The following is a 22652-nucleotide window of genomic DNA, read 5'->3' as shown; positions in this document are numbered from 1 at the left end:
TACTGAGACTTTATATTTTTCCTCTTTATTTTGATGAGTAGGTTTGTTAACTTTCTTTGTGGTTACTGTGAAATTTACCCTTATCTTTCTAAGTTTGAAGCAGTCTATTATTACTTGGTATCGCCTTGCCTTCCTCTCCATTAGAAGGTTCTATACCTACACCATTTATTCCCTCTTTTATTGTTCTGATATTGTTGTGATTTACAGATGAACAGCTCTGATTCCCTCTTGTATTTCTTTTGGTTTTGGATAGTCCTTGAGAGTTCATTTCCTAGATTGGTATCTGGCTGGTACAATCCTGCATCATAGATTCAGCCTCTGAGCTGATGTTGTTTGTTCTCAGATCGAGGGACTCCCTTTAATGATTCTTGTAAGTTTGATTTGGTTTTTACATATTCCCTTAATTTCTGTTTATCTTTAAATGTCTTAATTTCACCATCATATTTGAACGATAGTTTTGCAGGATATGTTATTCTTGGGTGGCAAGCTTTTCCTTTCAAGGTTTTATATATGTCATCCCATTGCCTTCTTGCCTGCGTGGTTTCTGCTGGATAATCTGAGCTTAGTCTTATTGTTTCTTTTCTGTATGTGACTTTTTGTTTTTCTTGAGCTGCTCTCAGGATTCTTTGTTTGTCTTTGGTTTTGGTGAGTGTGATTATGATATGCCTTGATGAGTTTCTTTTGGGATCTATCTTATATGGGGTCCATTGAGCTTCTTGGATGGCCAGCTTTTCATCTTTTCATGATATTGGGGAAGTTTTCTGTCAGCAGTTCTTCAATGATCCTCTCTGTGTTTTCTTTTTTCTCCCCCTGTTCTGAAACTCCAGTCACTCCCAAATTTTTGCTTTTGATTGTATCCCAGATAATTCTCATGGTCCCTTCATTTTTCTTCATTCTTTTTTCTGATTTTTTCCTCAAACAGAGTTGTATCCAAGTGTTTGTGTTGAATTTCACTGATCCTGTCTTATACCATTTTAAACCTGCTCCTCAGCCCTTCTATGACACTGTCCATTTCTGAAATCTTGTTGTTTATCTTTTGGCTTTCTAATTGTTGTTTTTGTATGATTTCTAGTTGTGAATTTAGTTTGGAATTTTGTTCCTGCATTATTTTCCTGAATTCTTCCATTTTTTTGTCTGTATTTTCCATGAATTTGTCTATTTTTCCCTCATTTTTGTCTACTTTTTGCTTCAACTCGTGGATAGCTCTGAATATTAGAGATTTGAATTCCCTATCAGGTAGCTCTAGTGCCTTTTTTTCTACTGGAAAGTCTTCTGGTGTTTTATTTTGGACCCCTACTGGAACAATCCCATCCTGTTTTTTAAATGTTTTGATATTATCTGCTGTCTTTGGGGCATTCAGTAGTTATTTTCCTCATTTATTGATTGTAGATTTGTTTGTTTCATCCTGCTTTTTTTTATTAGGCTATGTCTGAGCAGGCAGACTATGTGTTCTTTGTTGTTTGCTTGTCTGTGAGCACAATACTTTTTGCCTCTTCTTCCAATTGGCAGGATCAGTCGCTGAGATATGGTAGAACATGGTAGGCCTAGGTGAAGAGGAGTTACTTGGATTGGTTGTTTGTGGCACTTACTATGGCCACCAGGGCCAGCCGGTAATCAGTGCAGGGCAGGTTCTGGTAGGCCGCGCCTGTGCTGCTTGGTGGTGTGATGTTCAGTGCATGGTGCAGGTAGGCAGGACGGAGAGGGGAGATTGTGATGTGCGAAGCTAAGATGAGTACGGGAGATAGGAGAGAGGAACAGGAGCCAGAAACATACAAACAAACAAAAAATAGTGTTGGGGAGCTTGCCATTGGAGTGGAGAGATGAGAGACTATGAAATGGAGAAAAACAAAAAGGAGAAGATAAAGAAAAGAAAAAAAAAATGAATAAAAAAGTTAGAAAGAAAAAGGAAAGAAATGCTCCCAGGGAACCCACTGGTGTGGCTGTGAGGTCTGGGGAAGTTGCTCCCAGGCCGTGAAGTACAGCCTGGCTAGAAGGGTTAGAGGTATCATTCAGCGGCAGGTAGTCAGGGGACAGGAAGAGACGGAAAGTATAGAGAGACGAGGAACTGAGTAATGAAGAAAGACAAAAAGGGAAAAAGGGGGAAAAGAAAACAAAACAAACAAATAAAAAAAAGAACAAGAAACCCCCCCCAAAAAAAACAAAAAAAAACAAAACAAAACAAGAAAAAAGAAATACTCTCAGGAATCCCTCTGGGCGTCTGCGCAAACTGAAGGGTAGGTCCCAAGCCACACAGTACTGCTTGGCTAGAATGGGCTCCCAATTTGAGAAAAGAAAAAGAAGACAAACAAAGAATTCAAAACAATAATAATAATAAATAATAAAAAGCCCCGGGGTCCCACCAGCATGGCAGCACGGGTGGGGAAGCAGTTTCACATTTGAGCAGCGTTTCACAGCCTTTCAGGAAGAGGCAAAGATGGCACAGGGAGCCAGGTATTTGAGAGAAAGGAGGGGAAGGTGGTGAGAGGTAAGGAAGAAATCTAAAGCAGCACGGAGAAAAGCAACCCCAGCGGCCAACAAGTGGCACTTAGGGAGCCGGCCAGTGTGGGTGGGTGGAATCCAAGTGACACCAGGGTGAAGCCTGTGCTTCCTGGCCAAGAGACTGTGGTGGCAGGAAGAAGAGGAGGCCAAGAGGGGGTGAAGAAGGGTGGGAGGTAGGAAAGCATACATTGCTGGTTACCGGTTATTCTGTCTCCTACTGGAAGCTCTGTGAAGCTGCTTTCTTGTACCCCCTGTTCGCTGATCTCTGATAGGAGTCCAAAATGGCAGATCCGTGCTGCTTTAGCTGATAGGGGACCTCTGCATGTATCTGTCCTTGCTCTCTGTTCTCTGTCAGTTTCTTATTCCATTCGTTGCTTGGCTGAGTTCTTTATCTCTTCATTTGATACTTAGGATTTCAGGATTGCCTTTTTCTCTGTTTGGCTTAGTTTTTTGGATCTTTGCTGTAGAGGGATGGCGTGGTGCTTCTGCCTATAGCTCAATGTTTCCTGGAATTATCCAAGGCTGTAATCTTTATGGAAGCAGACTGCCACATCTTTCTCCCGTGGAGCAGTTGGTAGGTTCAAACCACTGACCTTCAGGTTAGCAGCTGAGTACTTTAACCATTGCACCACCAGGGCTTCTTTCAAGATAATAAGGAATTTTAAAAGACTTATATAGGAACACAAAAGCAGGAAGAAAAGTAGCAACCATAGCTTGTAGTTGATTTCATTGTCAGAGTATGCGTTATTTCTTTTTGGTTAAAGAAAAAAAAGACCTTTAGATTTAACTGTGTAGCTGTGACCTTGTGATCTCCATCTCAGGGTTGAAAAGGCCTAAAGACAAAGCAACTGGAGGAGCTGGAATTGTCCCGGCATGAACACCAGAACCAAGGCTGCCCACATGGTAGAGTGGGGGGAGCAGTCGGCCTGGCATTGCTCAGCACAACTGGATTTTCATTCTATCTCCCATAACATTACTTGTAGCATGCCACCTGTCACATGATTCTGTGCAAACCCCTTCTCAAAACTGATGTTTTTTCCTTCCTTAAAATTAGGGTTTATTTGAAGACTATTTTCAAAATTTCAGACGTTTACATAACACAGCCACATTTTTTTGTTATTTACCACTATCATATGTGCTTTAAATATTTTGTATTAAACTAACTCATTAATCTTTCAATGTGAAAACTTAGGGTAGAATTCCATTAAAGATGGGCAATTGAACACAAGGATATATTTTTGCTCTCTAATTGAAAACCCACTAAAAAAGAAGTAAAAGAATATTTTTAAAAGGAAAGTAGAAATCATATGAAAGAGTGATAAAGGACTTAACAGAGCTGAGAAAACTGATTCACAATCCAGGTGTGGAGAAAGCTGAGAACTGATTCAGTCTAAAGCAAAGATTCCCCAAATGTTTTAGGAATTGGTAGCAACAGGTACCCCTGGAGGTGGGGATGAAGGAGAGGCACTCACAAAAGAAGGATTAATGAAAAGTCTGTTTAAGAAGCAATCTGACTTCGTGCATCTGAGTCAATAGAGAGTTATTCTATGAAGAGGATAAAGCAGAGGGTAGGACAAAGCCTAGCAGACACCAGACTCAAGTGTACTCAAAGCAAGGCTCAGTAAAAGCATTCATAGTGGGAGCTGAAATCTCTAGCCCGTTCCTCCCGTTCAACTCCTAGAACGCTGGCAGCCAGGACTTAACCCTAGCCAGGAGGTCAGAGAACTCTTATTTGTGGAATCTGACCAGCCCAAGAAGAAAGACTTGCATGTGTTGATGTTTGAGTCTCTCTGAACTAAATGGGGAAGTGATAGTCTGTTCAACAAATGGTGCTGGACAGCTTGATCTCCACATGCAAGAGATTGAAGTTGGACCCATACCTTATACCATATATGAAAATAAACTGAAAATGGATCAATGACCTAAATATAAGAACTAAAACCATAAAACTCTTAGAAGAAAACATAAGGTGAAAGCTTCAAGACCTTGTTTTTGACAATGGATTAGATATGACACCAAAAGCATGAAAACTTTTGTGTATCAAAGGTCTTTATTGAGAAAGTGAAGAGAGAACCTACAGAATGGGAGAAAATATTTGCAAATCATGTATCTGTTTAAGAGTTTACTATCCAAAATATATAAAGAAGAACTCAACAATTAAAAAAAAAAAAACTCAGTTAAAAAATGAGCAAATGACTGGAATAGACATTTGTCCAAAGAAGATATACAAATAGTCAATAAGCACATGAAAAGATGCTCAGATTCATTAGTCATTTCATTCTGAAAGCTCCTAATAGAGGAAGCTGTGTAGCAGAGTGTTATGGGATCAGACAAACCTGAGTTTGAACCTCAACTCTGCTAATTTAAGCTGTGCAACCTTGAGAAGTTACTTTTCCTGAGTTTCAATTTATTTATAAAACGTAAGCCATTTGAATCCACCCAGTGGCACCACGGAAGAAAAGTCAGGCAATCTATTTTGATAACATTACAGCCATTGAACACTCTACGGAGTGCCGTTCTACTCTGAAATACTTGGGATTGCCAAGCGTAGGGATTGACTTGATGGCAATGGTTTTGGTTTGGTTTTTTGTTTGGGTTTTTATTTGGGGTGATAAAATTATTTTGGATCTGGATAGTGGTGATGGTCGTACAGCACAGTGAATATGATTGTTGTTGGTTACCGTCGAGTTGATTCCAACTCGTAAATGTCACTGAATTGTACACTTACGACTGGTTGAAACAGCAAATTTTTTTTGTGATATATATTTTACCACAATAAAATTAAAAAGAGATAGAAAAGTCATGCAATCTTCGTTTTATTTCCAAATTTTGTATAATTTTTCCTGCACCCTTGCCAGAAATATAACTAACTGTAAAAATTAACACAATAAAAACAAAGTAATGTTATTAAGTTCTTACTAGACGCTGTTGTCTGCTGTCTGCTCTGACATGAGGACCCATCTCTTTGTTTAAAAAAAAAAAAATCAGAGTTTAGCATGAACTACAGAGGTGTTAGAGGCACATTAGCACCAAAGGGAGATTTTTCTACTTGGTATGATAAGAAGGATTGAAAGAAAAATGACTAAAGGGAACACCTTTCACAAAATTTGATTCAGTGTTGTGAAATGCTATTGTCTGTGTATTATCACTGAAAATCATTCCATGTATGGTATATTCTGCTACTGTTCTATAAATACCATGGGAGATTGGTGGTTTTGGATTCTATTCCAGAAAGTCCTGGGGCCTCCATGGGGCCCAGGGTGAGCCAAGAAGCCCAGGCTGGCTTCCTACCTACCCACTTCTCTATTTCCATTTCTGCTTATAGGGTCGCTATGAGTCGGCATCGACTCAACGGCAATGGGTTTGTTTTTTTTTGTTTTTTGTTTTTTTTGGGGGGGTTCTACTGTCTTATGCGTAGAAACCCTGGTGGCATAGTGATTAAGAGCTACTGCTGTTAACCAAAAGGTTGGCAGTTTGAATCCACCAGGTGCTCCTTGGATACGCTATGGGGCAGTTCTACTCTGTTGCATAGGGTCACTATGAGTTGGAATCGACTCAGTGGCAATGGGGTTTTGGTCTTATACATTGGGCTTAAGCTTACAATTTCATTTAAAGAAAGGACTCCAAGTCTCTTCCAGATCTAACAGCCTATAATTATTAAAAGAGAAAAATCACTACAATTTGCAGTGTGTTTAGGTTGGATGGATTAATGTCTTTGCCAGGGCCATAATAGGAAGACTGATTTTGTCATTTCAATTACAAGCCACAGTTTAGTTCGAGCCTGGAAGAACACTTGCCAAGTGTTTCCTTCCACTTGCCTGGCACTGGAGCAATTAACAGTATGGGATTTGTGGCTGTACTTTTACTGCTTAGCACAGGTTTATCATCCTGAAAGTTTTCCATTTGCATAGATGCTATACATTCTTTGGGTGACATTTCGATATCGGCCAGAGTTTAGATTATGCATTGCCTTGTGCTGTACTTTCTGCTACGTGCTGGGAATCTGCAAGCCCAGCCAGGAGAGCTGATGCAGACCCAGGGGAATATGAGTTGCAGCCACCATTTCTTGAGAGTGTACTGTGTGCCAACCCTTACTATTGAGTGCTTTACCTGCATTGCCTTATTTTTCCCTCAAACTGTCCTTTGAGATTTGTATTGTTTACAACATTTTATAAAGAGAGAAACTGAAACTCAGGAGAAGTAACTTCTCAAGGTCACACAGCTTGACGTAGCAGAGCTGGGATTCAAACTTAGGTCTGTTTGATCCCAATGCACTGCTGTACAGCCTCCTCTATTGGGAGCTTTCAGAGTGAAATGAATTGATGTTGACAGTTTTCCACTTTTAAATACCAAACTTGCCGAGCAGTCTAATTGCTGCTCTTTGGACTAAGAAAGAATAGTTATTTAAAAGAAGCAGAGGGCAGGAGGTCAAGAGAAAAGGGGATTTTAATATTTCTATTTGTAAAGGAAGAGATGTAATTCTGGGGTGGGGATAACATCAAACGGAAACTGTTATATTCATTTGCAGTTAGTCTAGATTGATGAAATTGCAAAGGAATGCAGAGCAGATAAGGGAGTAATGAATACATTGCACTGAAGATTTTCTAAAAGGGAAAGATCAGAAGTCACTGAAGTCTCGATTAGAAGTTGGCCCAATTGATGGCCGAGTCTGTCCATAATGACAGATGAGAAGGAGGCTGACGAGGTCCCAAAGTAAGGACCAGAAATCTGTATTTGTGTTCCAGTCTGCCTGAGGGAGTTTAGGCAAGGACCAGGCTCTGGAGTCAGACTGATGAGTTTGAAGCTTTTTTCCCTGACTTCCTAGCTGGGCGATCGTGGACAAGTTACTTAACCTCTCTGGGCTTCAATTTCCTCACTTAGAAGTTGAGTATTAATATTACCCACCTTGTTGTAAGATGTGGTAAAGTATTTAGCAGGGTGCCAGGCATATAGTGAACACTCAGGAAATGTTAGCTATTATTGTTATCACCGTTAACATCCCATTCACAGAATGCAAGAAATGTTATTGTCAGTTGCTGTTGAGTTGATTCAGACCCATGGCGACCCATGTGTGCAGAAGAGAACTGCTCCATAGGGTTTTCTAGGCTGTGACCTTTTGGAAGCAGATCTCCAGGCCTGTCTTCTGAGGAGGCGCCTCTGGGTGGGTTCAAACCACCAACCTTTTTAGTCTTTTCTCCAGTGGTCGAGCGCTTCATGATTTGTGCCACCCAGGGACTCCTGGACCTGATAATTCAGCAAAAAAGACTTGAAGGGATAAAGGAGGAGGAAATCAGGAGAGAGATTCTTTTGCAGCCAAGAAGCAAAGGGAGATGTTGTCCTCTGCCCCTAAGCATCAGGAGAGAAACACCACACACATGGGGAGAGGGCCGGATGATGGAGGAGCTCAAAGCTCGCAAGGGACTGAGGCCTGGCTGCCCTTAATGGAGCACGAGAATTTGCTTCCTTTAAACATATGCGCTAATGGATGTGCTGGTGGCAGATATTCTGCTGGTGAGTTCTACAGAGCTGGAGAATCAGGGATTAGCCAAAGTGCAGTAAGAGATGAGTCTGGGGCAGAGAGAGAAAGGAAGCTCTGGGTTATTAGTCTTTGGATGCTGATGATCATTGAAAACATGTTGTGAGGGGAAGACATTTTTAAGCACTTTTTTTTTTCCTTGCCCTCCACCAACTATGAATCTGTTTTCCTTCCACTGGTTACATTAAAAGACAAAACCCTAGTTGAGTGCAACAAGGCTCATAAGGAGTTTGTGAAGGAGCATGAGTGGTCATCTGCTTTTTTAGCCACCATTTCTTCGGCACCTTCTTCACATCAGGCTCTGGGGAGGTCCTGGAGAGGCAAGACTGTTTTCAAACCCAGGCTTCCAGTTCTAGGGCTTCGCAATGTGTTGTGTTGGGATTCTCAACCATCAGAACCATTAGCATCACCCACATAAAATTAAGAAACTACTGATGCCCAGGCTCTAGTCATACCTACAGAACCTCCTGCAGTGGAAGCAGATGTGTGCATTTCTCCAAAATTGCACTTAGAATTTTTGTGTTCACATCATCTCTGACAGGCTGGTGAGAGAACCTTCTACGGTTTGTAGATGAGGAAGTTGAGGCTCCGAGAGGTTAAGTGATAAGTAAGGTCACACAGCTGTCAGGTGCAGAGTTGGAACTCAGATGCAGAACTTCTGTCCTAAAACCCCAGGGCCTTCCCACTTGGTCATGACCACCCTCACAGGTATGCAGAGGTGAAACTCTGTGCCTTGAGACTGCACCAGTGAAAGGATCTGAGATTGTGGGTCAATATGCATGGAACCCTTGCTTGCCACACCAAAAATTCATAAAACATCAGCATGTCCTACCGAAGATTCAGGGACCTATATTTATTCTTTCTTTTTTTAAATTGTACATTAGATGAAGGTTTACAGGGCAAACTTCCTTCTCATTAAACAGTTAATATACATATTGTTTTGTGACATTGGTTGCAACATGTCATATCAACATGACATATTAACACTCTCCTCTTCTCGACCTTGGGTTGTCCATTACCAGCTTTCCTCTCCCCTTCTCTCTTCTTGTCCTTGCCCCTGGGCTGATGTATCCATTTAGTCTTGTTTCGTTTTATGGGCCTGTCTAATCTTTGGCTGAAGGGTGAACCTCTGGGACCTGTATTTGAAGGGGCTTTTGTTGTTGGTGGTTGCCGTTGAGTCATTTCCAACTCATGACAGTGCCGTGTGTGCGGAGTAGAACTGTGCTCCATAGGGTTTTCAAGGCTGTGATCCTTCGGAAGCAGATTTCCAGGCCTGTCTTCTGAAGCACCTCTACAGCCTGGCTCACCATGGATTTCCCCCTCTATTAGTTTCCTAGGACATCCTTAACAAAGTATCATAAACTGGGTAGCTTAAAACAACAGAAATTTATTCCTTCACAGTCCTGAAGACTAGAAGTCCAAATTCAAGATGTTGGCAGAGCTGTAGTCTCTCAAAAGCTTCTAGGGGAAGATTCTTGCTTGTTTTTTCCAGCTTCTGGTAGGCCCAGGAATTCCTTGGCCATCTTCTCTCTGTGTCTGTGTGTCTCTGTTTTCTCATTTTGTAAGGACACCCATCATAAGGAGATTAGGGCTCACTCTGCTCCAGTATCACCTCATGTTAACTAATTACATCCTCAATGACTCTATTTCCAAGTAAGGCCACGTTCTGAAGTCCCAGGTGTTAGGACTTCAGCGTATCTTTTAGGGGTCACAATTCAACCCACAGATGCATTCAAAGTGAATAATGCAGCTTCTGCTACACAGGCACCCTCATAGTTGCAGTTTCTATAGGGTGACCCCTGTCCCTGGGCTCCAGAAATGCTGCCTCTTCTCTTTGTTCCTACAGCCTAGGGGTTATAATGGCTTCACCACTGTTGCTAACTCTAGGTTACGCAGTCATCTCTTGTTTGGTGTCTCAGCTTCTCCATCACTTGAATAACCAATTCACTGCATTCAGTTTCTTCCTTATTCCCGTTTATATCCTGATGGTTACACAGATGAAGAAACCAAGGTTTAGAGAGGTTAAGTAACTTAGCCAATGTAGCTCAGCTAATTCTTGTCAGAGCTAGTATTCTAAATCACGTTTCTGATTCCAGAGCCTAAGACCTTAATCACTAACCTATAATGTGATTAGTTGGAATCCCTGGTGTCCAATGCGAGGTGTTGATGGTGATGGAGATATGATGATGGTGATGACGATGGAGATAATGGTACTAGCGTTATTGTTGTTGGGGGTGGAGATGGTCTTCGTGACCACCATGTCTGACCACTATTGTCATGTCCTTTGGAAAAGTTGTAGAGGCACAGTGTCCTGGTTGTCACATGGATGTCTCTGTGTTACAGGCCTTCACCTACCAGCACATCCAAGAGATCATGGTCCAGCTGCTTCGCACAGTGAACCGGACAGTCATCACAATGGGCCGGGATCACCTTCTGATTGTGAGTAGATCCTTTCCTCTTGCCAAATGTTGTAAACTCTCCAGGGTCAAGGAATTGATGTTCTGGAAGACCAAATCATATCGATAAACAGCGCCGATCATTGCTTTGTTTTGGAGTTCAGGGGTCAGGTTTTCCCTATCTGAGTTGGGAGAACATGAGAGTTACTCAGGTTGCTGAAAAGAAACAAGATTTGGGACTTGTCTACCAAGTTGAGTGCACCAGCAGGGGTAGAATGTCACTGGTAAAAATGGAGCCGTGAGAGAAGCTTTTTCTAAGTGGACAAAGCACAATGTTCCAGATGCAAGTCCACCAGGTATCTTTCCTTCTGGCCTGGAGTCAAGTCATGCCTTGTCTTAAGGTCCTGTGAGCTTGGTTTTCTAAGTGGCTTCATTGAGTGTTAACTCTGCCCTAGAAGCCAGTTAGTGCAAGGTGTCTGCTAAACTTTGGGTTATTTTTCTGTGCAAACTCTATATCCTGGAGCTCAGGAGATCCATGAGCCATAGTCTGATTATTTTCCCTTTCCAGACTCAGAGTCTATCTCTAACACCATAACCTCTGCCCATCCTGCTTTAAACTGGGGGTCAAATATACAAGTGCCTACAGGAGCCAGCCATCATCATAAATGAGTACATCCAACCATGTAACTCCTCTGCTCAGACTCACTCAGAATAAAGCCCAAACCTTTGCTCATGCTGCTCTTCACACACATAAAACATGATTCCATTTGCTGTTCCCTTGGCCTGGCCTGTCTTTCCCTCAAGTGTCTGTGGGCTTGTCCCCTTATTTTAATCAGATGTTGGCCCATATGTCACCTTATCAGAGAAGCTTTCTCTGCCCCAACCACCCTGTCTAAAATATCTGGTACCTTTTCGTCTTTTTTTCACTCTCTACTCCTATCTTTATTTTTCTTATCACCTGAAATACAAATCAATTTATTTATGTATTTGTTTATGGCCTAGCTCTCCCATTGAGAATATGAGCTCCAGAGGAATAGGGATTTTTTTCTGTTTTGTCCATGGCTCTATCTCAGGATCTACACCAGTGCCTGGCACACAGTAGGTGCTCAATAAATACTTGTTGAATGACAAATGCTTCTCAGCTGTAACTGATGATGCCATGTAGGATTGGACCACATAGTTGCCAAAACTCCCAATTTCTCAAGATCCAATAACCCGAAATTGAGAAGGGAGAGTGTTGACATGTCTCGGAGTTGGTCACTAATGTCACAAAACAATATGTGTACTGTTTATTGAGAAGCTAGTTTGTTCTGTAAACCTTCATCTAAAGTACAATAATAAAAAAAAAAAAGGAAGAAAACAACATCCCCAAACCTGGCTCTCATGGCAAAGTTTAAAGCAGAGATGCCAGTCTGGCTTCCAGAAAGCTAAATCAAACTGTTTGGGGATCAGTGTTTTTAAACTTCTTTTTTTTTTTTTAAATTAGTTGCCAACACTTAAATATCAGGACATTTCACACAAAGTGCAAGATGTTCAGTGTCTCTTGAGAAATCGCATTACTGGCACAAATCAAAAAAACAGTAAATAACAAATGTTGGAGAGGCTGCAGGGAGATAGGAACTCTTATGCACTGCTGATGGGAATGCAAAATGGTACAACCATCTTGGAAGATGCTATGGTGCTGCCTTAGAGAGCTAGAAATAGAAATACCATATGATCTAGCAGTCCCACTCTCAGAAATATATCCTAGAGAAATAAGAACCATAACATGAATAGACATATGCACACCCATGTTCATTGCAGCATTGTTCACAATAGCAGAAAGATGGAAACAACCCAGATGCCCATCAACAGATGAATGGATAAACAAACTATGTTACATACACACAATGGAGTACTACGCAATGATAAAGAACAATGATGAATCTGTGAAGCATCTCATAACATGGATGAATCTGAAGGGCATTATGCTGAATGAAATAAGTCAATCACAAAAGGAAAAATATTGTATGAGATCACTACTATAAAAATTCATGAGAAGGTTTAAACACAAAAAGAAGCATCTTTGATGGTTATAAGGAAGGGGAGGGGTGGGAATGGAAAAACACTAAATAAACAATAGGTAAGTGGTAACTTTGATGAAGGGTAAGACAGTACACAATACTAGGGAAGCCAGCACAAATTGTACAAGCCAAGGTCGTGGAAGCTACCTAGACACGTTTAAACTCCCTGAGGGACTGAATTACTGGGTTGAGGGCTGTGGGGACCATGGTCTTGAACATCTAGCTCAATTGGCATAACATAGTTTATAAAGAAGATGTTCTACATTCTACCTTGGTGAGTAGCATCTGGGGTCTTAAAATCTTGTGAGCACCATCTAAGATACTCCACTGGTCTCACCCCATTGGGAGCAAGGGAGAATGAAGAAAACTAAAGACACAAGGGAAAGATTAGTCCAAAGGGCTAATGGACCACAACTACCACGGCCTCCAGCAGACTGAGTCCAGTACAACTAGATGGTGCCCGGCTACCACCACTGACTGCTCTGACAGGGATCACAGTGGAGGGTTCCTGACAGAGCTGGATAAAAATGTAGAACAAAATTATAACTCACAAAAAAAGACCAGACTTACTTGCTTGACAGAGACTGGAGAAACCCCCAAGAGTATGGCCCCTGGACACCCTTTTAGCTCATGAAGTCACTCCTGAGGTTCACCCTTCATCCAAAGATTAGACAGACGTATAAAACGAAACGAGACTAAAGGGGCACACCAGCCTAGGGGCAAGGACTACAAGGCAGGAGGGGACAGGAAAGCTGGTAATGGGGAACTCAAGATCTTGTCATTGTTAGTTGCCGTCAAGTCGGCTGTAATTCATGGTGACCTTATGTATAACAGAAGGAAATGTTGTCTGGGTCCTGTACCATCCACTTGATCACTGGTATGTTTGAGTCCCTTGTTGCACCTATTGTGTAGTGCCTTCCAAAAGAGGGAGCTCACTTTCCAGCACTATATTGGACAGTATTCTGTTATGACCCATAAGGTTTTTATTGGCTAATTTTCATAAGTAGATTGCCAGGCCTTTCTTCCTAGTCTGTCTTAGTATAAAGTTCCGCTGAAACCTGTCCATCATGGGCTACCCTGCTGGTATTTGAAATACTAGTAGTATAGTTTCCAGTGTCATAGCAACACATAAGCCACCACAGTACGACAAACTGACAAATGGGTAGTGGAAAGTACATTTGCTTAATGTTACTATGTACATTAGAGGTGACATCCATAGAGTGCACCAGCAGAGCCAACACTCCTGCCTTCCTGGGGCAGATAGAGAGCCATGGAGACCAGTCTTTGTTGTTTATCTCACTTACCATCCTTTCACCTTAAAAGTGTCACCATTTCTTAAACCTAGTTACAAGCTTCCGTATCCCTAGTTCCCACAATACACCTTAGATAAGCATTTTATGACCTTCCCAATCTCGATTCCTTCTCTTTGGAGCATACCTAAAAATGAGCATCAATCCATTTGGCTCATTCCATATATAGCAGGCTCTTAACTCTCTGTCTTTCTTTTTGAACAAGGATTCTTTAAAACAGTGCCTGGATCATAGATAGGGCCAGATAAGTGGTGTCTATTATTATTTTCCTTTCCATCCGGTACAATGTGTCTCTCTGTCCCTTTGCATTATCGACACAGGCATGGGATCACAGTTTGGCCCTCATTCACTGACAGCCAGTTCTGTGAGCCTTTTATCTGATGCTCTGGCTTCGCTGCTTGCCCTTCCAAAGCATGCTCCTCACTGCTACCCCTTAATCTTCACCAGGACCCGCTCTATTCTAAAGTGTTCAGTGGCTCCCCACTGCCCACCAAATTAAGTCATAAATGTGTTAGCCTGACCATTTGCAGCTTCTGTGATCTGGCTAAAACTGATTTTTTCATCCACTCTTCTCCATCCCAATAGTCAACCCAAATGGATGTCTGGATAGTACCCAGACATGCCTGGCACTTTCTCACTTTTAGGTTTGGTCTATGCTATGTTCTTTGCCAGGAATTCCTTTTTGTGTCTCCTTAGCCTGTTGAAATTCTACCCAGTCTTCAAGGTCAAGTGCCAATGTACCCCTTAAGAAGCTGCCCCAAATCTCACCAACCTGGCTGGATCTCCCCCTCTTCTAAATCACACAGCTCTCTCTACCTTTTTAAATTTTTACAGCTTTATTGAGGTATAATTACATACTTTAAAATGTTACCCATTGTAAGTATTCAGTTTGATGGACTTTAGTAAATTTATACAGTGTCTTAGTTATCTAGTGCTGCTATAACAGAAATACCACAAGTGGATGGCTTTAATAAGCAGAACTTTATTCTCTCATCATTTAGGAGGCTTGAAGTTCAAATTCAAGGTGCCAACTCCAGGGGAAAGCTTTCTCTGCCTTTCAGCTCTGGGGGAAGGACCTTGTCTCCTTTCCAAATCTGTGGGCCTGGTGTCCTTGGAGATTTACACGTGTCTTGGCATCAGTCTTCCTCTGGGTCTAGGAGGTTCTCAGTGCAGGGAGCCCAGGTCCAAAGGACGTGCTCCACTCCTGGCTCTTCTTTCTTGGTGGTAGTCAGATCCCCCTCTCTGCTTGCTTCTCTCTCTTTTTTATCTTTTGTAAGATAAAAGGTGATGCAGGCCACATCCCAGGGAAACTCCCTTACATCAGATCAGGGCTATGACCTGAGTAAGGGTGTTGCATCCCACTCTAATCCTACCTCATTAACATAACAAGCATAACCTAAGCCTGCCTCATTAACCACAGGTAGAGATTAGGATTTACAACATGCAGGACAATTACATCAGATCACAAAATGGAGGACAACCACACACTACTGGGAATCGTGGCCCAGCCAAGTTGACACATATTTTTTGGGACACAATTCAATCCATGACATGCAGATGTGCAGTCTTCACTGTAATCTAGTTTTAAAAGGCTTCAACATCCTGAAAAGCTCCACCTGCCCAACCCTAAGCAACAACTGATCTACTTTCTGTTTCTATAGATTTGCTTTTCTGGAAATTTCATATAAATGAAATCATACAGTTTGAGGTCTTTTGTGTCTGGCTTCTTTTCTTAGTATAATGTTTTTGAGGTTCATCCATATTGTTAATGTATCAGTACTTCACTCCTTTTTATTGCTGAATAGTATTCCATTATTTGAATATACCGTCTTGTATTTACTCTTTCAACAGGTGATGAATATTTGGGTTGTTTCTAAGTTGGGGTTGTTATGAATAATGCTACTATAAATATCCACAGACAAGTTTTATGTGGATGTATTTTAATGTCTCTTAGGTAGAAATCTAGAAGTGAAATTACTGGGTCATATAGGAAGTGTGTCTTCAGCTTCATGAGAAACTGCCAAACTTTTCTAAAGTGACTGTACCCTTTTATGTTCCCACCAGCAATGTATGAGAATTCTAGTTTCTCCACATCCTTTCCAACACTTGGTATTGTTTGCCCTTTGGATTATAACAATTCTAGTAGATTTGTAGTAGTATCTGATTGTGACTTTAATTTGCATTTCCTTGATGACTGATGATGTTGAGCATCTTTTCATGTGCTCTGTCTCCTTTTTTGGTCATTTTTGTCTGTGAATTTACCATAGCTCCTCTCTGATGTCATAAGACTTTGGAAGGCTGGGGCCTATCCATAAAATGGGGTAATAAGAGACTTTCCTCGTAGAGTTGCTGTGAAAATGAAATGAAATAATACATGAGAAACATTTGCACATTTGTTTCTTGTACATAGTATTCATTCATTTAGCTTTTTATAAGAACCTCTTATATATCAGCACAGAGACTCAAAAATGAGTTAGGTATGGTTTGTGCCTTCAAGAAAATCATGACCTCCTCCATGGAAGGTCTGTCAAGCACCTCAAACTCACTGTGTCTGAAACAACTAATTTCCCGTCCCCTGAGCTCACTTCTCACCCTTCCACTGTTCATTGTCAGTTTATGGTAGCACCCTCCTAGACCTGAGTAGAGCTGTCCTTAACCCCTCCCTGCCTGCCACTTCTAATCACTCACCAAGTCCTGCTGCTTTCAGTACATCTGGCCCTGGCCCCTCTCTACCGAGGGCCCCACCATTGTGCTCATTGTAATTTAGCACATTTAAAGGAATTTTCTGGTTTTGTGCCTCCCTTCCCCTTTTATTCTGGACCGCTTGAGGGCCAGGACCATGTTTTACTCATTCTTTTATCCTCAACACCTATCAGGGTGCCTGGCATACAGTGAGCACTCAATAAATGTTTATTGAGTGAACGAATGAGCCAATGAATGAAATACTCCCTGAAAATGCCATATTATTTCACACCTTCATATTTTTGTGTAGGCTTTTTCCTGGGTTTCGACTCCTTTTCCTTCTTAATTTCTTTTTTTTTTTGATATCAGGAACCCACATTTCAGGGAGTGTGCAAGCAGTATCGGGAACTACCTGTTCAGACATTTCCTGCCCCCCTGGACTGGTTCTCAAGCCTTGCAGAGCTTCTAAGTTGCGAGCTGTATCATTAGAAGCAATGAGTTTTGAGTTTGCTGGTGTAATTACAATGAAGAGAGTGCTGAGTAGGGATTGCTAGAGGCCTGTAACAAGCACACCTCAGTGGGAGAAGGAACGTACCTGAAATAGAAGGAGGAGATAAATAGGATTATTCTGAAGATGTAGCTTCATTTTCATAAAATGGGCCTTCCTGGCAATTCTTAGAATAGAAATATCTCTTCCAAATTAAAGAAAAATAATGTTGGAAAGTAATTACTCAGAGGTCAGTGGTTCCTGTCTTAATGCAGGAAGGCCCAATTTAATTTTGAATTGAAATTTGACAAGAAGGAGAGATCCCCATTCCACCGTCACTTTTAATTTTCCAGATGTGATTTTTATTGGTTAGTTTACATTAGCTTGGGAATATTAAACAATCAGTATTTACAGCAAACCCCAGACATGTCTAGGACCTCTGAAATCCCGAGAAGGCCTCCATCAGATGTGGAGTGGCTGGTCGCTCTCACGTCATTACGTGGGATTAAGTGATGACATTTTTATTTGTATTTGTATGAGTAGGAACATTGCGTTAGGAGGTGATAGCTATTAAATTCACAGGAACTGCAGCACTAGAGCTGGTTGCTTCTTGCACACAGTGCATTGTAATTATCATTTGTTGGGAATAACCGTTACTGATTTTTCTGTAGCTTGTTTACCTGAACAATGAATTGTTGATAGTGACAGATGAGCAAAAGGAAATTTTACAAAAACAAAAAGCGAAGAAAACTTTTACATGACTGGTGCCTTTTCCTCCTCTCGTTGCCAGAGATTAATCTGTCAGACAACGTTTGTTCACTTAAGTGACCAGGGGATTCGGCTTTGATGCTGAGAAAGGCAGCATGGTCTGGTAGAAAGGACATTTTGGATAAGTAAGAACAAGAGAAAGGTTCTGTAGAGAATTGGCTGTGTGACTTTGTGCCTACTTAACCTCTCTAGACCTTGGTTTCTTCTGTGAAATGAACTATGTTATTTTCGAGCTCTTTTTCATATACCTAAGTTTCTTGATTTGGCGAATGCGTGTTCTCTTTCCTTGTCTGTCAAGATCCTGCATCAGGGACAGAAAATAGATTTTCTCTGTGTGCCAACTCTGGTTGATTGGTAATGGCTGCCTGTCCTACTGTGTTGAGAAGGATTTAGAGGCTCCGTCTTGGCTCAGTGGGAAGAAGTAAAGTACTGAACTGATTACTGATGTCTGTCGTAAGTATGGGGTTAGACAATAGTGATGTATGCAAAGTACTTCCAAATATTACATATTGACTGAAATCACTGGTGTTTGTCTGGCCCTGCCCAAAGGTCTTGTATAACCAGTATGCTCTTCTTCATATTCTTGGCTCCTCTAGAAGGCTGTGGAATAATAGCAGAAGAGTAAAGAAATCACCACATTTTGGGCAATAAGCAAATTATTTGGTGAGGTTTTAGGTAAGAATGTTCAAGATTTTCCACTAGCGATGAGGGTCTTAATTTTAATTAAGTGGTCAGATATCAAATGATTCTAGACATGACAATTTAATTTGCCAGAGTCTACTATGTGGTTGAAGAAGCATCTGATTTGTATGGCTTGGATAAGGGGAAATAAATGACTCTAAATCTCCTTCCTGGTCCAGCGTTTGTTCTCCCAATCTCCTGCAACACTGATATCTGCATTTGCCAGTATAATGTCCCCTTTTATGCTTGGTGCTGCCTTCATCCTGCTCTGATGTCTCTTCACTCTTGAGGGGTATGAGTGGGGAGGGTTCTAGAGGGGAACCCTAAAGATTTTTCTTAATTGCGGTATTTTTATGCTAATAATGCATGCCTTCTACATTTGTTTGCCAACTGTGCATCCCACCCCCCAGTTATTTTCATAAGCAGCACTATGCCAATTTTTTTTACATGTTACTGTAAAAAATCAGCATAGTGCTTTTATGGAAATAAATACTTCATGGGGGGTTGGGAGAGGCCTGGCTGGCAAACAAATGTAAAAGGCATGCATTATTTCCATAAAAATGCCGCACTGTGAGCCTGCCAATGCATTAAAAAGTTCAATTCTTCCAGGACCTGATCGTTTTGTAACAACAGAGCACTTTAAAATATCTGTCCACCATAGACTAAGAAGTCTAAATTACATTTTTAAAAACTTTATTGTGTTTTAGGTGACAATTTACATAGGAAATTGGTTCCTGTTCAGCAATTTCTATACATATTGTTCAGTGTCCTGGGAGAAAAACACGGAACAGAACTTAAATTCTTAAGAAGTCCAGGCTTACTGGACCAGTTGAGACTAGAGGACTAGAGGACCATCGCCCTGAGATACTCTTTAAACCTTGAACCGAAACTATCCACTGAGGTCACCTTTTAGTGAAATAGATTGACACACAAAATAAAGGATGTCACCCATGAGTACATTGTGCCATTAAAAAACCACCTATAAGAGACCAAAAGGTCAACAATTACTCTAAAGCAAAGATGAGAAGCTAAGGAGGCAGGGAAACTAGAGCAGTACAAACAGAACAAACAGAAAGCAATTAAAGAAAATGTTGACACGTTGTGGAAAATGTAACTAACATCACTGAACAATTTATATGACATTGTCAAAGGAGAACCTAATTTGCTGTATAAAATTTCACCAAAAACACAATAAAATATTATTTAAAAAAGGAGAGTAAAGGAAAAAAAAATCAACATTTTACTAGAGGATGGTTTCTACAGGCTGTATGCCATATTTTATCAAATCTAGGATGTACCATGATTTTATGTGCACCAAAGAAAGACAACATGCTACCAATTAAACTGTGACACAGTGGTTTATTATGACATCGATTGTGATCTTCAGAGATGTTAACATTTTAAAAAAAGAAAGTTTGACTCAAAATCCCTACAATGTGGTAGATCACATCATTGAGTCCTCACAGATAATTATAATTATCTCCAATTGTTTAGGTGAATAGTGTAAGGATCAGACGATGAAAGTATCGTGGCCGTAGTCACACAGCGAGTAGGAAGAGGGTGGATGTGAACACAGAGGTGTCTGACACCAGGGGGTGTGTAATTATCCAGTCCTGTGTGCTTCCTCCTAGGAAGACGTTGTACATCCCACAGGTTTTATAACAGTGTAAGGAAATATTTCCAGGCTTCTTTGTGCAGTTCTGGGGAAGTGCAAATAGTTTACTTGCTTGGCTGCTAACTGAAAGGTTGGAGATTCCAGTATACCCAGAGGCATCTCGACAGCAAAGCCTGGTGATCTACTTCTGAAAAATCAGTCATTGAAAATCCTACGGAGCACAGTTCTACTCTGATACACATGGTGTCCCTTGAGTCAGAACTGACTTGACAGCAGCTGGTTTTGTGCAGGGTGCAGGGGGTGCCCTGGGCCTTCCCTGGCTAATGCATCTTGCAGCCAACTGTTCTAGAGAAGGCTGCCCCTGTCTCTGGCCTCCCCAGTGCTGGGGACTGGAAATCCCATAGGAAGAATCAACCACGGAACTTAAACAGTGCCAGAAGTTCTTGGAAGGAAAATGATCTGGTAATTTTGTTGACATTGGGATCTATCTATCTTTTATTTCGGGAGTTAAAATAAGCCTCTGGGTGATATATTTTGGGCCTGATTACCCCGGTTTTCACAGAGGAGTCTATTGAAGGATTAAATAAAGGTAAATGCAACTGGTATCATGCCAGTTCCAGAAATTTAGAGCAATTTGTTGAAAAAAGAAAAATAAAAAGTGGAAATCACCCTATCTTCCAGCAGTACCAAAATCTCCGGAAGGCGTCTGAGTCATCAGAAGGTCAGGGCTTCAAAACTCTGACTCTACTTTTCATTCATGGGACGCTAAATGGGAATAGTCCCTCTCTGTGCCTGACTGTAGGCCTGAAGCCCCCAGAGGACCTGCACAGGGGCTGCCCCAAGCCAGTTAGTGCCAACTCCATGCCAGTCCTAGCCCAGTGAGATCAGGTGTGAAGACAGTCTAGGTCATGAGGAGGTGAGGCTGCTCCAGCCAGAAGAGTTTCACTCTTGATCTTCACTCAGTGACTCAACACCTTGTTAAATAACAATGTTTATAATAAAGATATCATTTATTGAACAAATATCCTGTATGCCAGGCACAGAGCTAAGCACCTTAGGTGTTTTACCTCATTTGACCTGCATCAGGTACTTGTATATTACATATGAGAAAACTGAGGCAGAGAGGTTATGTAACTTGACTATAATCACATGGCTTGTTAGTGGAAGAACTAGGATTTGAACCTAACAGTACTGTGTCTAGAGTTCCAGCTCTTAGATAGCATATTATACAGTAGGAGATAGATGGAGAATAGATAGATAGATGATAGATAGATAGATAGATAGCTGCTGTCAAATCGACTCTGACTTATGGCAACAGAAAGGAATGTTGCCCAGTCCTCTGTCATTTTCATGATCACTGGCATGCCCAAGTCCATCATTGTAGCTGTAATGCCAATCCATCTTACCAAGGGTATCCCTCACCCTCACTGGCCCTCCACTTCACCAAAGATAATGTCTTCTTCCAGTGATTAATCCCTCTTGATGATGTATTCAAAGCAAGCGAGTCAGAAAGTGTTCTGTTGTGATCCATGGGGTTTTCACTGGCTAATTTTCAGAAGTAGAACACTAGGCCTTTTTTCCTAGTCTGTCTTAGTCTGGAAGCACCACCAAAACCTGTTCAGCATTATAGCAACATGCAGACCACCACTGAAAGATGGGTGGTAGCTGCACATGAGGTGCATTGGCCAGGAATTGACCCCAGAACTCCCGCATAGAAGGTGAAAATTCTACCACCAAACCACCAATGCCCCCTAAAGTTGTTCTTTAGGCATCAAATATTTTAAGGGTAAAAGTGAGGTCCTTAAACCCAACTGCTGCTCTGCTTAGAATATGGGATATAATAAGATTATCTATGTGGCAGCTTTTAGAAAATTATAAACCAGTACAAAATTTTTGGTGGTTTTATCATGACAGTGATATATTTAGGTAATTAAACTATTAAAAAATATAAAACTAGAAAAATAACTTTTGTTATTTTATGAAATAGCAGGTTTAACAGAAGAGCACAAGGCTAGAATGGAGATGGAGAGTCTAAGGGGTTTTAGAGGGAGAGACAGCCTCTTTCTGCTTCCACATCTAGCTTTTTTCTGGGTCCTGTTCATTCGAGTTCCTTAAGACCTCTCAAATCCAAATGCTTCCCTCCACCACCACTACCACTCACCTGGGTCGGGCCACGACCATCTCTCACCACCACTGCTGCTACGCCACCTAACAGCCCACACTTGTCTCTTTTGAATCCATTCTTCATACAGTAGTCACAGAGGTCTTTTCTACTAGAACTATCTCAGTTAGAAAGTCTCAGTGGCTCCACAGTACCTGAGAATGAAGATCACCTGGTCATAGTGGCCCTTGGAACACCCTATCTGGCCCCTGCCTCTTTCCTCAGTGCTCTTTTCCTTCCATGTTTTGTGCCAACTCTACTGAACTGTTTTTAGTCCCAGAGTTCACTTTTTCTCCTCTGAGCCCTCCTGCATGCCATTCCCTCTGTCTGGAACACCCTCCCCTTCCTTTTCTCTTCCAGAACTTTTCACCTAGCTAACTCCTGTTCCTCCTTCCTGTCTTGGCCTGGGAGGCACTCCTTGACCTGTGCTCAAACAGACATGCCCAGACCCCTC

At 41.4% G+C, this 22652-nt stretch overlaps 1 protein-coding gene across 4 annotated transcripts in view; it reads left to right on the top strand.

The window, feature by feature from the left end:
- Window positions 1–22652, top strand: part of DOCK2 (dedicator of cytokinesis 2) — a 548036-nt gene that overhangs the window by 242656 nt on the left and 282728 nt on the right. For all 4 annotated transcript variants that reach the window (XM_004371215.2, XM_023726512.1, XM_023726513.1 and 1 more), the window contains one exon: window positions 10379–10474. In XM_004371215.2, the coding sequence (XP_004371272.1) occupies window positions 10379–10474 (96 nt within the window). The remainder of the gene's footprint in view (window positions 1–10378; window positions 10475–22652) is intronic.

Source organism: Trichechus manatus, unplaced genomic scaffold (genome assembly GCF_000243295.1).
Source record: "Trichechus manatus latirostris isolate Lorelei unplaced genomic scaffold, TriManLat1.0 scaffold00011, whole genome shotgun sequence".
NCBI lineage: Eukaryota > Metazoa > Chordata > Mammalia > Sirenia > Trichechidae > Trichechus > Trichechus manatus.
Note: the sequence above shows the minus strand (reverse complement) of the source record. Positions and strands in the feature narration are given on the sequence as shown.